Source organism: Diabrotica virgifera, chromosome 8 (genome assembly GCF_917563875.1).
Source record: "Diabrotica virgifera virgifera chromosome 8, PGI_DIABVI_V3a".
Classification (NCBI taxonomy): Eukaryota; Metazoa; Arthropoda; class Insecta; order Coleoptera; family Chrysomelidae; genus Diabrotica; species Diabrotica virgifera.
The window spans coordinates 8,411,236-8,426,665 of NC_065450.1; the positions used below are offsets into that span (position 1 = coordinate 8,411,236).

The 15,430-nt window shown below is 32.2% G+C and overlaps 1 protein-coding gene across 1 annotated transcript in view; it reads right to left on the reverse strand.

Moving 5' to 3' along the window:
- The window catches only part of LOC114340025 (uncharacterized), a 130,401-nt gene extending 120,763 nt beyond the window's left edge, over positions 1 to 9,638 (reverse strand). The window contains exon 1 of the mRNA XM_050659906.1: positions 9,422 to 9,638. Within this exon, the coding sequence (XP_050515863.1) occupies positions 9,422 to 9,547 (126 nt within the window). The 5' untranslated portion in view covers positions 9,548 to 9,638. The remainder of the gene's footprint in view (positions 1 to 9,421) is intronic.
- Positions 9,639 to 15,430: the final 5,792 nt, after the last annotated feature.

Sequence of the window (15,430 nt, forward strand, 5' to 3'; positions counted from 1 at the left end):
AACTGAAGAGGTTGAGGAGTGGGGAGCTGTTTGTCTCGAGTTGGTCATTCAGAATTATATCTGTATTTTTCAGTTTATTAATTTTCATAGATTCTAAAAAAGATAGCTTAAGGCCTTTATTTTGAATATGCAGAATTTGAAACTCTTCATTGAAAGAATGATTATGATCTAGAAGGTGAAGTGCGTATGTAGAAGTGTCTGTTTTTCTATTGTTAAATGCCCGTTTGTGTTCTGCTATCCGTTTGTCAAAAGTTCTGCCAGTTTGACCGATGTACGTTTTCGGACAGTCACCACAAGTTAGTTTGTACACACCCCTCTGTAGTTGCTTTCTCTTCCGGCTTTTATTGTTCTTAATATATTTGCTTAAGTTGTTGTTAGTTCTGAAAGCTGGTGTTAGTCCTTTCTTTTTTATGTATTTGGCTATTTTTGTTGTTATCTTGCCAGTATATGTGAGAGAGCAGAAGGTACTGGGTTCTTTCTGTGGCGGTGGATACACTAATTTCAGGGCTTTCTTATGGAGTTTTTGGTTTAAAATTTTGTTAACTGTTTGTTCGTTATAGCCGTTGTTTACTGCTATTTGTTTAATGATGTTTAGTTCTATCTCGAAGTTATTTTTTGTCATGGGAATTTCTGTCAGTCTATGTATCATGCTATGGTAGGCTGCTAATTTGTGTTGTGTAGGATGAGATGATGAATTGTGTATAGTTGTGTCAGTATGGGTAGGTTTATGATATACGGAAAACTCATGTTTGTTCTACGGAGAACTCATACATAGACTGACTGTGGTGACTGTCCGAAAACGTACATCGGTCAAACTGGCAGAACTTTTGACAAACGGATAGCAGAACACAAAAGGGCATTCAACAATAGAAAAACAGACACTTCTACATACGCACTTCACCTTCTAGATCATAATCATTCTTTCAATGAAGGGTTTCAAATTCTGCATATTCAAAATAAAGGCCTTAAGCTATCTTTTTTTAGAATCTATGGAAATTAATAAACTGAAAAATACAGATATAATTCTGAATGACCAACTCGAGAGAAACAGCTCCCCACTCCTCAACCTCTTCAGTTGAAGACTTAAAAAGGCAAACACATTGTAAACTATACCTATCACTTGAGAAAGGCACTCTGCCGAAACAGCTGTAGTCACTTATTTATAATAAATTTTGTGGAAGTATAGAAAACAAACGTTTTCAGTGTTTTATTGTTAGATAAAATGAACTTCCATCAAGTAACGGTCGAATCCATCAATTATTTACCTTTACTCTATCTACCGCTGCTCTGAAGGGTTCTATTGAACTGCACTTAAACCAGTCCCTTAAATTCTTCAACCATGACACTCTCCTTCTTCCTATACTCCTTCCTCCTCTTATCTCTCGCTGCATGATGAGTCTTAGTAGTTCATATCGTTGTCCCCTTATTACGTGTCCTAGATATTGTAACTTTCTTATTTTTATCGTCGTTGTAATCTCGTATTTTTTGTCCATTTTTTGCAATCCTTCGGTGTTAGTTTTTTTCTGTGTCCATGCTATTCTAAACATCCTCCTGTAACACCACATTTCAAACGACTGTAGCTTATTTATGTGTTCTTGCTTCAATGTCCAGCTTTCAATTCCATATTGCAGTATTGAAAACACGTAGTATCTCAAAGCTCTTACTCTCAGTTCTAATCTAAGGTCTGTGTTGAAGAAAATTGTTTTCATTTTTACAAATACATTTCTTGCTATTTCTATCCTACCCCTAATTTCCGTTGTTTGATCATTATTGTCTGAAATCCTGGTACCTAGGTATTTGTATTTTTCTACTCTTTCTATATACATACATACAACATACCCCGGAGCTGACAAAAATTCAGATCATAATCCATTAGTAGGCGTAATGAAGATAAAACTGGAAAAGATTTAAAAACAAACAAATATATCACGATTAGATGTCTCAAATATAAAAGAAGAACCTGTACGTCAGAGGTTAACACAAGAAATAAATGATAACTTAAAGAAAATCAAACAAGACGTGATAAAAACAACATATGCTAATGGCAAATGGAACATGATAAACGAAACGTTAGTAGAGGCATGAAAGAAGATATTGCCCACAAAAATAATAAAAAAAACAGAGATGGATGACTTCAGAAATCCTAGATCTAATGGAGGAAAAAGGAAACATAAAGGCAGGAGTAAGGCAAAATACAATTAAATACAGAGATTAATAGGAAAGAATAAAAGAGGCCAAATCTAGCTGGCTGGCAAATCAATGTAGTGAAATAGAAGAATATTCTAAAAAGTATGATACCTTTAACATGCACAAGAAAATAAAGGAAATCACAAATACACAGCGAAAAAAGAAAGATGGCCTTCTTAAAAACATAAATGGAAAAATTATTATAGAAGTCAAAGAAAAATTTAAAAAGTGGAAGACATACATAACAGATCTGTTTGAGGATAATAGACAAGAACCTAAAGAAGTCGACAGCGAAACGGGACCAGAGATCATTATGGAGGAAATCGAACAAGCAATACGAAACGCAAAAAACGGAAAAACTATAGATCCAGACGAAATACCTGCGGAATTACTGAAATGTCTAGACGATGAAACTCTAACTGTACTACTGGATCTGTTTAATGAAGTATATAAAACCGGAAAAATCCCTCAGAAATGGTTGGTATCCACCTTTGTAACAATACCAAAAATAATATATGCCAAAGATTGTTCGGACTATAGGGCAATATCACTAATAAGCCATACCCTCAAAATATTTCTGAAGGTGATTCATGGAAGATTATACAGAAACCTAGAATATGATATGGATGATACCCAATTTGGGTTCCGCATTGGAACAAGAGAGGCATTGGAACAAGAGAGGCATTGTTTGCGTTTAATGTCCTCTCTCAAAGATGCTTAGATATGAACCTGGATATTTATTCCTGTTTCATCGACTTCGAAAAAGCGTTTGAGAGGGTCCGACATAAAAAACTAATAGAATTATTGAAAAACAGAGATATAGACAGACGAGATTTACGAATTATCATCAATCTGTATTGGAATCAAAATGTCAATATAAAGATAGAAGAACAAGAAACCGAGAATACTGAAATAAAGAGAAGAGTAAGACAGGGTTGTGTTCTGCCGCCGCTACTGTTTAACCTGTACAGTGAACCCATATTTCAGGAAGCGATAGCGGAGCTAAATGATGGAATCTCTATAAACGGAAGAATAGTAAATACATAACATAAGATTCGCTGATGACACCTTTATAATAGCAGACACCCTGGAGTCGCTACAAGAATTGCTAAATAGAATTAACGATTATTGCATTCGATTTACTAAAAATTAACAAGAAAATAACTAAATTTATGATTGTCTCAAAAACAGAATATGGAAATGAAAGGTTAATGACAGAGCAAACCCAAATAGAAAAAGTGAAGACATACAAATATCTGGAAACCTAGGTTGATGACAAAAATGACCAAAGCCAAGAAATTAAAGTTCGAATTGAAACTGCAAGGCAAGCATTTTTTATAAAATGAAGACACTACTTACAAACAAAGACCTTCAGTTGCCTCTCAGATTGAGGGCTCTAATATGCTGCATATTTTATATATTGCTATACGGAATGGAAGTTTGGACATTGAAGAGACAGCACATAAGTAGAATAGAAGCGTTCGAAATGTGGTGTTACAGAAGAATATTGAAAATTCAGTGGGTTCAAAGGATTACCAATGTTGAAGTGCTACGACGTTTAAATAAGGAGTTAGAAGTTATGAAGAGTATAAAAACTAGATAAGTGGAATATTTGGGTCACATTAGCAGAGGAAAAAAATATGAGTTGCTGAGAATTATTATGCAAGGAAGGATCCAAGGAAGAAGAAGCATAGGAAGAAGACGCATCTCCTGGCTGAGGAAACTTAGAGCAGGGTTTAACTGTAGTTCACTATAACTGTTCAGAGCAGCAGCCAACAAAGTGACCATAGCCATTATTATATCCAACCTCCGATTGGAGAGGGAACTTTAAGAAGAAGACTCTTTCTATCGGTACATTCCCAAAATGTATGTTTGTTTGTATATTTGTTTTCTTAGTAATTATCATGTATTTGGTCTTTTTTATATTCATTTTTAGTCCATATATTTCACAGAAACCTGCATATTTTTTGTTGTTAATAGATCTTCCGTTAATTATTATTCCTTCAATTTGAGATAATAGTGCTTCATCAAAAATGGCTTCACTGTATACATTAAATAGTAAGGGAGACATAATACATCCCTGCCTAACTGCTCTCCCGATTTAAATTTCTGAACTGGTTTAGTTATCTACTAAAATTTGTGCTCTTTGATTTTAGTAGAGGTGTGTTATTATTCGTACATCTCTTTTGTCCATGTTTTTTTTTTCCTTTAGAATTTGGACTAATTTTTCATGTCTTACACTCAACGAAAAAGGTACGTAATATTAATAAAAATGTTAATTCAGACCACAAAAGCAATACTTAAAATTCGTCCAATTCTTGGTTTCATTGGAACAACAAAGCGATGTTCATCAATTCATTATTTTCGTTAGTTGATCCAATGTATTACGTTTATTGAATGGATGAACATCCATTTATTAATATTACGAACACTGTTCACTGAGCCAACGAACACTATTCATATTCATTGAAACAACAACGTCGTTAATTGACCGACGAAGACTATTCGTTGTGTCAATTACAGTGATATTTCTCCTAACGTATTTCGTTTATTTCTACAATTATTTCCGTTTATTCTTCCAATCAATTTCGCTCATTCCCACAATAAATACGGTTATTCTTACAAGCAATTCTATTCATCCCTACAATCAGTTTCGTTCATTCCTACTATGAACGTATTTTATATTGATAATTTCTGAACGCATTAGCTCAATGTATGATAGTAATTGATTAATAATAATTTTGCAAATCCCCCTTTTTTTGTCCTAAACCTTATGGACTTTACACTGTGTGATTTCTCATATGATTTCTCTTACACAGTGCGCTGGAAAAAGTGATGCTCCCTTATTAACTTATTTATTTTTAGCTCACAAGCAAAACGCTCGGACAGGTCGATTTTTAAAATAATCAAAGTATATTATAATATCTAAAAAAGGCCTACGATAGCATCCCCAAAACAAGTTATGGAACACTCTAAGACAAACGAACATCAACTCACATCTCATAACAGCAGTGGAAAAATTATATGATAACGCCGACGCCAAAGTTAAAATAGGAACGAATGTTTCCAAAGGTTTTGTAGTAGACAAAGGACTGAAGCAGGGATGCTGCCTATCGCCGACACTTTTCAAAATATATCTGGAACAAGCATTAAAACTTTGGAAGCGGAAGTGCAGCGGCATGGGTATACAATTAAATAATAACAACCTGTACACTCTATGTTTTGCTGATGATCAAATTGTGATTGCCAACGAATATGACGATCTGGAATACATGACTCGGAAATTAATCGAAGAGTACATAAAATGGGGATTAGAAGTTAACATAGAGAAAACAATGTACATGAACATCGGTGGTAACGAACAGAATCTAGTTTTAAACGACGGACAACACATTAAGTACAACAATAAATATTCTTATTTAGGAGTAGAAATCACGGACGACGGCAAATCAGATCAGGCTATAAAAAAACGAAACACTCAAGGTAGAAGGGCCATATCTCAACTAAATAGTATTATTTGGGATCAACATATATCCAAAAAAAATAAACATCGAATATACAACACTATTATAAAGAGCATAGTAATGTATGGAAGTGACGTGTGGCAGTTAAAGACAACTACTGAAAGAACACTACAAGCCACGGAGATGGACTACTGGAGACGTGCCACAGGAAAATCAAAACTCGAAAGAATTAATAACGAACGTATACGAGAGATTATGGGAGTCACACAAACGATTGTCGAAGATATAAGAGTACAACAACTAAAGTGGTATGGACATGTGCAGAGAATGCCAGAACACCGTCTGCCAAAACAGATTCTAGATTGGTCACCACATGGAAAGAGAAAAAGAGGCCGACCCAGAAAGAGCTGGATATATATATATATATATATATATATATATATATATATATATATATATATATATATATATATATATATATATTATAACATCAATGTTTCGAACTTTAAGCGATCCCTCTTCAGGCGACAGCCACAGCTTTGTTTTTTTTTTAATGGGAAAGTACATCACGTGACAGCTTATTTAAAAGCGGTTGAAAGAGTGATCCCAAAAATGTATAACACTTTATTCCTTTTGGAGAGAGCAGGTGCAAAATTTTGATCGAATTCTTTTTAAACGCATTCATTTTTTTGGAATCCTGAAAAAACTAATAAATATTTTTGAAAAATTTAAATGCAGAATAAAATATTACATTATTACCGAGGGCTTAAAGTCCCTTAGAATAAACAAAAAGTTTCTTTTGAACGGTATATTTGAAATAAAAATCATACTAAATTTTCTCTTTTTCAAACCTGTGACTTATTAAAATAGTCATTATAGAAGTTCTCAGGGACTTCAGACCCTCGATAATAATGTAATATTTTATTCTGCGTTTAAATTTTTCAAAAATACTAATTAGTTTTCTCAGAATTTGAAAAAAAAAGTACGATATTAGACACACGAAAACTTCCTTCCAGTACGGACTACACAAACGAAATGAAATTATTCGGCACTTTGGCAGAGGTAACAGCATTGTTTAACAAAGAACGATAAGAAAAAGCCGTTACATTTCAAATGGTCAAGCAAAACATTTATTCTTTCAATAACTTCGTTTATTGTTACCATGAACGCATTGATTGTGGTTATTAAAGGCAGTAGTAGATTGATTAATGCATTCGTTGTCACAACAAGCAGTTTACATCTATGGAATAATCAAATATTACTGTACAATAACAAGATTTGTACATTGTTTTAATGAAATCTGTACATTGTCACGATAAACCAAGGTAATTGCTTATCATCTACGAAATGGAGAAAGTGGTTTGCTGTCAGAATTACCATTATTTATTAAATAATCGAAACTAACTTATTGTCTGAATAGAATAAGTGTTGTTGATTAATGTACTGTAGTTATTTTCACAATTATTATTCAATCATTGTGACAATAACCAAATACACTGATCAATGTCTAAATGTTCGTTGAAACAAAAAATTAAAATGTTGTTACAACGAAATACGATTCAATAATCACTGTTAATCAATATTACGAACTAAATTTTTTTGAGTGTACTTTGTCAAATGTTTTTTCAAAATCAACGTAACAAACTCCCGTCAATATTTTGGTTTAGTAGGTATTATCCCGACACCATATCTGTGTGTGAACCGTTTTTGATTACGAGTTTCGAGGTTGGATTTTGAACCAAGTGGTCAAAAAATTGTTATAAACAAATAAATTGTTTATAAGACTCCAGCTCGTAAACTAGAAGAAGTTTAAAACATTTTCAAATAAAATTTCTTCCTTAAATAATAATAAGGAAAATGGCGTTTAAATTTTATTAAAAAGTTTTTGTTTATCTCGTCCAGTTTACGAGCTAAAGCGTTATAAAAAATGTATTAGCAATTAAATTGTTTGCAATTGTTTACAATTTTTTTACCACTCGGATAGAAATCCACTCTCGAAATTCGTAGTCAGAAGCCAAAAATATATAAACCAAACTTTGAAAAAAATTTAATAGTCCACGGGGACACCTATTTGGCGCCTATATTATTATTATTTTTAGACAAAACATTTTAATCAATTTATTGACAAACACTTGTTATTTTTATCAAACAGTATTTTTTATTTATTTACAAACATTTCAATACTTATTATCAATGTATCTTTGACTGCTCAATACGAATTTCCATGGTGGATTTCGAGCCGAGTGGTCAGAAAGTTGTTATAAACAATTTAATTATTGTTTATACATTGTTTGTAAACCTCTAGCTCGAAAACTAAATGAATTTGAAATTTTTTCAAATAAAATTTTTTCCTTGAATAAAGATAAAATTGGATTTTAAATTTTTATTCAAAAATTGTGTTTGCCTGGTTTAGTTTGCGAGCTAGAGTCTTATGAACAATTTACAAACAATTAAATTGTTTACAATTTTTTGACCACTCGGATCGAAATTTACCCTCGAAATTTGAAAACTTAAAATGTACATAAAAACCTGTATTATACCAGAATTGAAAAGGCCATGGTGACGGTGACCCCTATCTGGCGCCCAGACCCCCTAGAATATTATTATGTTTAAGTCTTTAGACAAAACATTTTGAGTTACAAACAGTTGTTATAGTCCATACAGGTCTATAAAACAATCATACGACCCGTTGTGATGTATGGAAGCGAAACGTGGATGATAACAAAGGCAAACGAAGAGAGACTATGTGTTTGGGAAAGAAAAATCCTAAGGAAGATCTTTGGTCCTGTGCTGGATGAAGCATCAGGACAATATAGGATAAGAACTAACAAAGAGCTCGAAGAACTTTACCCAGACGCCAACATCATAAAAAAAATGGAGTCCAGAAAACTCCAATGGGCAGGACACCTCAGAAGACATTCTGACCAAAGAACAGTAAGACTCGTGTGGGAGGAAGTCCCAACTGGAAGGAGACCACGCGGACGCCCTCGACTCCGGTGGCGAGATAATATAGCAGGAGACCTAAGCACTATGATGGGGGTGGAGAATTGGATGGAGGTTGCTCAAGACAGAAAACAGTGGAGGCATGTTGTCGAGTCGGCTAAAACCCACGAAGGGTTGTAACGCCACGGAGTAAGTAAGTAAGTAAGTAAGTACATGCTCCTTTTTGGAACATGATTACAAATGTCTTAAAAATGGTCTTAACTGCTTAGTTTGAGCGAGTCTACCACTTTTTGAAAACTTTTAGAGTGCAAGTTGGACGCGTTTCCGCGTCCCGCATCATTAACATATTTACGTTGTCGGACTAACTAAACGCGGCTGTAAATTTGTCGGACAAAAGATCGACAATCTTTTTTAACTAAATGTAAGTATTTTAAAATGAAAATTAAGAGTTTTGTAATAACAAACTTGTAGAGTCTGATACCCACAAGATGTCACTCTAGCGCGGTAGTTTTGTTATTACAAAACTCTTAATTTTCAATTTAAAGTACTTAAATTTAATTAAAAAAGATTGTCCATCTCTTGTCCGATAAATTTATAGCCGCATTTCGTTAGTCCGACAACGTAAATATGTTATCACTCTAAAATTTTTCAAAAAGTGATAAACTCGCTAAAACAAAGCAGTTAAGACCATTTTTAATCTTTCTTACTTAATCATCTTCCAAAAAGGACGATGTACCTTGGATTATTATTTTTTTCAAACTGTGTTTTATTTATTCACAAACTTTTTAATGCTAGTTATCGCTATCGTATTATCAATAATCACTTACCATACAATAATGATTGACATCCGTGTTTAGTAATGAGTTGTACATAAAGTTTCCCAATAATCCTTCCGGTATGGGAATATCAGTCTTTGGACCATAAAGCACAAAACTATTTTCCTCGGCAACCATATTAGCGTTAGTTTCTTAATTAGTCTTGACTGCACTAAAACTACAAATTTGTTTTTGATGTCACGACGTACTTACTGATATTATTATACTTAAAGTGTTTAAATATTTTTTATCACGTTGATAGGAGCAGTAGCGTTGCGCACGTTTGTAAATAAGGAATGTAGATTTAATTTAGAAGGCAGTAGATTCAATAGATTGGTTCATGAAGGAAGAAACGAAAAATAAAACAGGCATTAGGTGGAAGGTTTTCGGTCAGCTTGAAGATCTAGACTTTGCGGATAATATATGTCTGGTGTCCTAAAAAAGACAACATATCAGAAAAAAAAAACAGAAAAGGTGACAAAAGAAGTAGAATAGTAAGGATATGTTTTTAGGTGGATGTGAAACGTGGCATTCAGATTTTTGCGGATAGAGTTAGGTGATAACTTCTTTAATAATAATTGATTTATGTTCCTTTTCAAGTATGCCCGGAACATTAATAAAAAAAATATTTGAAAATTTCAAAAAATTAGGTTTTTTTTCTACTTATGCTTATAACTTAAAAACTATTCATTTTAGAACAAAGTGCTATAGAAATAAAACAAAGACAATAAAAATGTCTTAATTTGTCACCCTTGCTTCAAAATAGCAATAAATATACAATAAGGGGGCAAAACAAGCCTGTCTTTATTCAATGAATTTCCATCACTTACGTTACATTTGGAACCTTCCTAATTCGCTTAGAAAATTTCTGTATTGTGCTAAAACCGTACACCAAATTTCATTAAAATTGACTTACTAGATTTTGCATAATAATTTTGAAATCTAAACTTTTTTTAAAAAATTAAAATTTTTTAAACTCTTGCACAACAAAAACTAGAACATGCAAAGATTTGTCAATTTTTTTACATATAAAAAAGTACTCCACCTATCTAATGCTCTTTACAGAATTGAAATCGGATTATTTAAGCAGCATCAGCAATGTTTTAAAGTTATAAACAATTTTTTGGCTTATAAACAAATTAGTGCTGTGGCCAGGAGGGGGTGCTACGGACTCCTTTATTTAGATGGACTTGCCCAAGTTTTTTTTATGTATTTTGACTCGAAGAACACGAAATTTTTTGGGTAACAGTTGATCCGGATGTCGATAAGATTGTTATAAACAAAGAACTTGAGGAATTACATAAAATCGATTTTTTGCAAAACAAAACATTTTTTTGTATTTCTTGGGTAATTCTAAGCAAAAAATGTTCTTACAAATTTTTTCGAAGGATGCATAGTTTTCGAGATAAACGCGATGGAACTTTCAAAAAATCGAGAAATTGCAATTTAGATTATACAATAACGTTTGATTAAAAAATAAAATAGCAATTCTGCTGACAGCATTTAAAAGTTTAAGTCAAATTATACCGGTTTTAATTATTTGCATTGCTAAAAATAAATTTTTTTAGTATTAAACAAAGATATTTTTCTATAAGCCAAAAAATTGTTTATAAATTTAAAACATTGCTGGGGCCCCTTAAATAATCCGATTTTAATTCTGTAAAGTGTATTAGATAGGTAGAGCACTTCTTTATATGTAAAAAAATTAGCCAACTTCTAAATGGTCTACTTTTTGTTCAGAAAGATTTTAAAAAATTTGAACTTTTTTAAAAACATTTAGATTGCAAATTTATTATGCAAAATTTATTAGGTCGATTTTAATGAAATTTGGTACACGATTTAAGTATGTTACAAAGAATTTCCTAAGCGAATTGCTAAGGTTCTAAGTGCCACCAAAGTGGTTAAAAAATATTGAATAGCAACAGACTTATTTTGCCCCCTTATTTTGTATTTATTGCTATATTGCAGAAAAGGTAATATCTTAAAACATTTTTTACCACTCGTATATCATACAAAATTCAATTATCTTTATTTTATTTCTCTACGACTTCGTTCCAAAACGAATCGTTTTAAAGTTATAAGCAAAGAAAGCAGAAAAAATCGATGTTTTTCGAAATTTTTAAATATTTTAATTTTTTTATTAATGTTCCGGGCATATTTGAGAAGGAGCATGTAGCCCAGTAAATGACCGGTTTGGCGTGTAATTTTCAGGGGCAAGACGGATTTGCTTGAAAATTTGGATTTAGGTTCTACTTACCCTATATTTCAAAGTTGAAATTGCGCCGTTGGTTGCTTTTACTTGCAGGGTGAAATTTACCCCTTCTCGGGGGTGAAAAAACATATGTTTAAAATAAGTCTGAAAATGGATAAATTGACTAATTCTAAGCAACTTTGGTTCTATAAGGTTTTTTAACTACTTTAATACTTTTCGAGTTATTTGCGAGTGAAAATGTGCATTTTTCAACAAAAAAAACACGTTTTCTGGCAGTGTTTCGCAAATAACTAAAAAACTAAGAACTTCATCGAAAAAAATATTCTTAGAAAAAATGTAGCCTGTAAAAAAAGGAATAAATTGGTATATTCACGTGGACTATAAACCCAGAAGAAGCAAAGTTGTATATCATGAAAAATACGTTCTTACTCGTAAAATTCCGAATCGAATGTTTCAAGTTGAAGTAACCAAAAAATGAAGCACTTTTCGCAGAAAACTCATAAATACTCTTTTAAAGCGTCTAAAAATATATTTATTTTTATTTTTCATAAAAGTTTGTAGCATCAAAATTATGCGAGTTGCGCTCAAAATAAAAAATAAAGTTGGCCCGTTTTTTTTATATATAATAAGTCGTGAAAATCTCCCCCTATTTAACATGCTAAATGAAATTAATCGTTACTGCTTTACCATTTATTTAATATATATATTCCTAATACGATCTGTAGGTTTGACCGGTTTGAAGTGCTTATTTTTGGAAAAATTTGGTTTTATATTAAAAAAACTTTTTTTTAATTTTGGAAAAATTACACCCTTTTCAAAATAACTTCAAAAGTATTAGTGTTACGAAAAATCTCAAACAGTAAAAAAATATAGTTTTTACTTGCATAAACACTCCGTTTTTTTTAAATGTTATGTAAGATAAAAATTGGGTAAGATATGGCTGTTCAAAATTTGCATACACTGGTGATTAGTAACTCGTTCAAGCCCTTTTAACTCAAACTCTTTTAAAAAATAAGGAATTAAAAAAATATATTTACGTACTCTTATTGCTCTTAGAAAAACCTACAAATTGGTTTTTTTAGCACTTTATAGCTTAAAAAGTAACCTAGTTATGAGTAAAATACCAACAACATACAGGATGGGGCATTAGTGCGAGAAAGTCCAATTACTCGTTTGTAGTAAGAGCTACGAAAAAAGTTATTTAGATAAAGTCGGGGTACAGATAGGACCATACCCTAAATATATTTTCAAATATACAAGGCCACTCGTATTGACAGGATGACACAAACTTATGTTTTTTTAAATGGAATACTCTGTATATTTTTGCATTTTTGGATTCTCCTTGATGTCTTTTCTCTTAAAATAAAGGATTTTGTACTATTATATGAGATAGTTTAAAAGATATTTATCCATGGTTTTTGTAATTTCGTTGTAAGTCCATAACATATTAGGATACATTTATATTTTAAAATAACTTACATATAAAATCAGAGTTTGTAGTGAATTTTGAGAGTAAACTAAATGTAAGGCCAAATACTTACCATGCAGGGTTAGTATAATAAGGTTTATTTTCCTGGTTTTTCCCTCGTGACTTATTATGAGATCACTAACACGAGAATTTTGATCAAATACTACAATTTTTACTACAAAAGTTAAAGTTGATTTACAGAGGAAAGGACTATCTTCCAATAAAGTTGTCGAAGCAACGCAACACATAAATATTGGTAGTACCATTTTAGTCATCGAATTTATAATGTATAGTTCAAGCAATTGAACTCCGTAATTATGTTAATGTTTACATTACTGAATGGAGAGTTGAATAACCTTTCAAATGCGCTACCACACGAGTCCTATTCCCTATGTAAAGATAAGGGGTGGGGGAAGTGGAAGGGAGGGGGTTGACAAATGACAGATGTATGTACCGTAAAAATGTGTCCCCATTAGATCAAAAATCAACCTGTTTCTTCATTTCGTTAAAATCTAATAAATACTGCCAAATATCGAGGTGGACTGTTTTCTTTGGCCCACACTGTATACACAATGTAACTATTCGAATTTCTTCTCAAGGGGTCATTTTTATAACGGTAGAAATTATGTGGCAAAAAATTTAATCAGTAAAGGAATCTAAGTTTAATGTGACCGTATAATTAGATAATTCCAAATTGCTTGAATTTACAATTATATGATTTTTTTTATCGTAGGGGTAGTTTTCACCCCTAAAAAATTAAAATCAACTAACGGCAGTATTCACATTTTGAAATAAAAGGTATATATAACCTAAATCCAAATTTGAATGCAAATCAGTAACGACATGGTATTCAATTACATTGTTTGTTTGAATTGTAACTATTCTAGGGGGTGAAATTTAAGGGTTAAACTGTGACAAAATCTTAAACTATGTTATTTCATGTTAATTGACATTCCTTCATTTTGTTAAAATATGATTTGAATCAATTACCCGCTTTAATTTACAATTATACGATTTTTTTATAATAGGGGTGGTTTCCTCCCCTAAAAAATAAAAAGCAACCGACGACACAAATTCAACTTTGAAGTGGAGGGTCAGTAGAGCCTAAATCCTAATTTTCCTGCAATTCGGTGCGGCCCCTTAAAATTACACGGTATCGCCGTATTTCCTGTTCATTTACTGGGCTAATAAGTCAATTATTATTACTGAAGGTGTCACCTAACTTTATCTGCAAAAATCCGAATGCCACCTCTCACATCCAAAAATAGACGTTTTTCGCAGATCCTTACTGGTCTAAAGACAGAAAAAGAGGATGAGAGATTAAAACAAGAAAAACCAAACTTATGAAGATAATACGGAAAGAGAAATGGGGATATTCATTGAAGGAGAAGAAGTAGAAAATGTACAGAAGTTTTGCTATCTGGGAAGCATAATTGACGCTAGCGGTTAAATACAAGAAGAAATTAATGGAAGGCAACTAAAGCCCTGACCGCGTTCTATAGGCTGAAGAAAACATGGGAGTCCAATAAACTAACAATCAAAACCAAAATTAGGATATTTAATACAAATGTAAAGATTATTTTGCTATATGCAGCAGAAACTTCGAAACTAGAGAAAAAGATTATACAAAAGGTTCAAAAATTTGTTATTAGATGTCTCAGACGAATATTGCAAATATATTGGCCAAATCTGATAAGTAACAAGGAACTTTGGAGAAAAACTAATCAAGAGCTAATAGCCAAAACGATAAATAGACGCAAATGGAAGTTTATTGGACACACATTAAGGAAAAATAAAGAGGATATAACCAAAGAAGCCCTGGATTACCAAACAACTGGAAAATAAAAACAAGGCAGACCAAGAACATCCTGGAAAAGAAATATTACCAGAGAGCTAGAAGACAACGGGTTAACATGAGAGATGACTGGAGGGGGACTGGAAAGGCCCTATGTTCCAAATGGAATCAAGAGGCGTAAAGTAGGTAGTGACTAAGATTCAATAAATATAATATGTATCATATTATGGAAATACAGAAAAACTAAAGACCAATAATAGTCTAGGCGCCAAATAGAGGTCACCGTGTCCTTTTCAATTCTGATAGACAAACTCAACGGTTTCTTATGGATTTTTGGCTGCTGATTACAAATTTCGAGGGTGGAATTCGATCCGAGTGGTCAAAAAATGGTTATAAACAATTTAATTGTTTATAAATTGTTTATAAGGCTCTGGGTCATAAACTAAAAGAGATAAAAAAATAATGTATTAAATAAAATTTATTCGTTAATCAAAAACAAAGAAAAAAACGTTTACTAAACTTAAATCCAACAATTATAACTAAAGA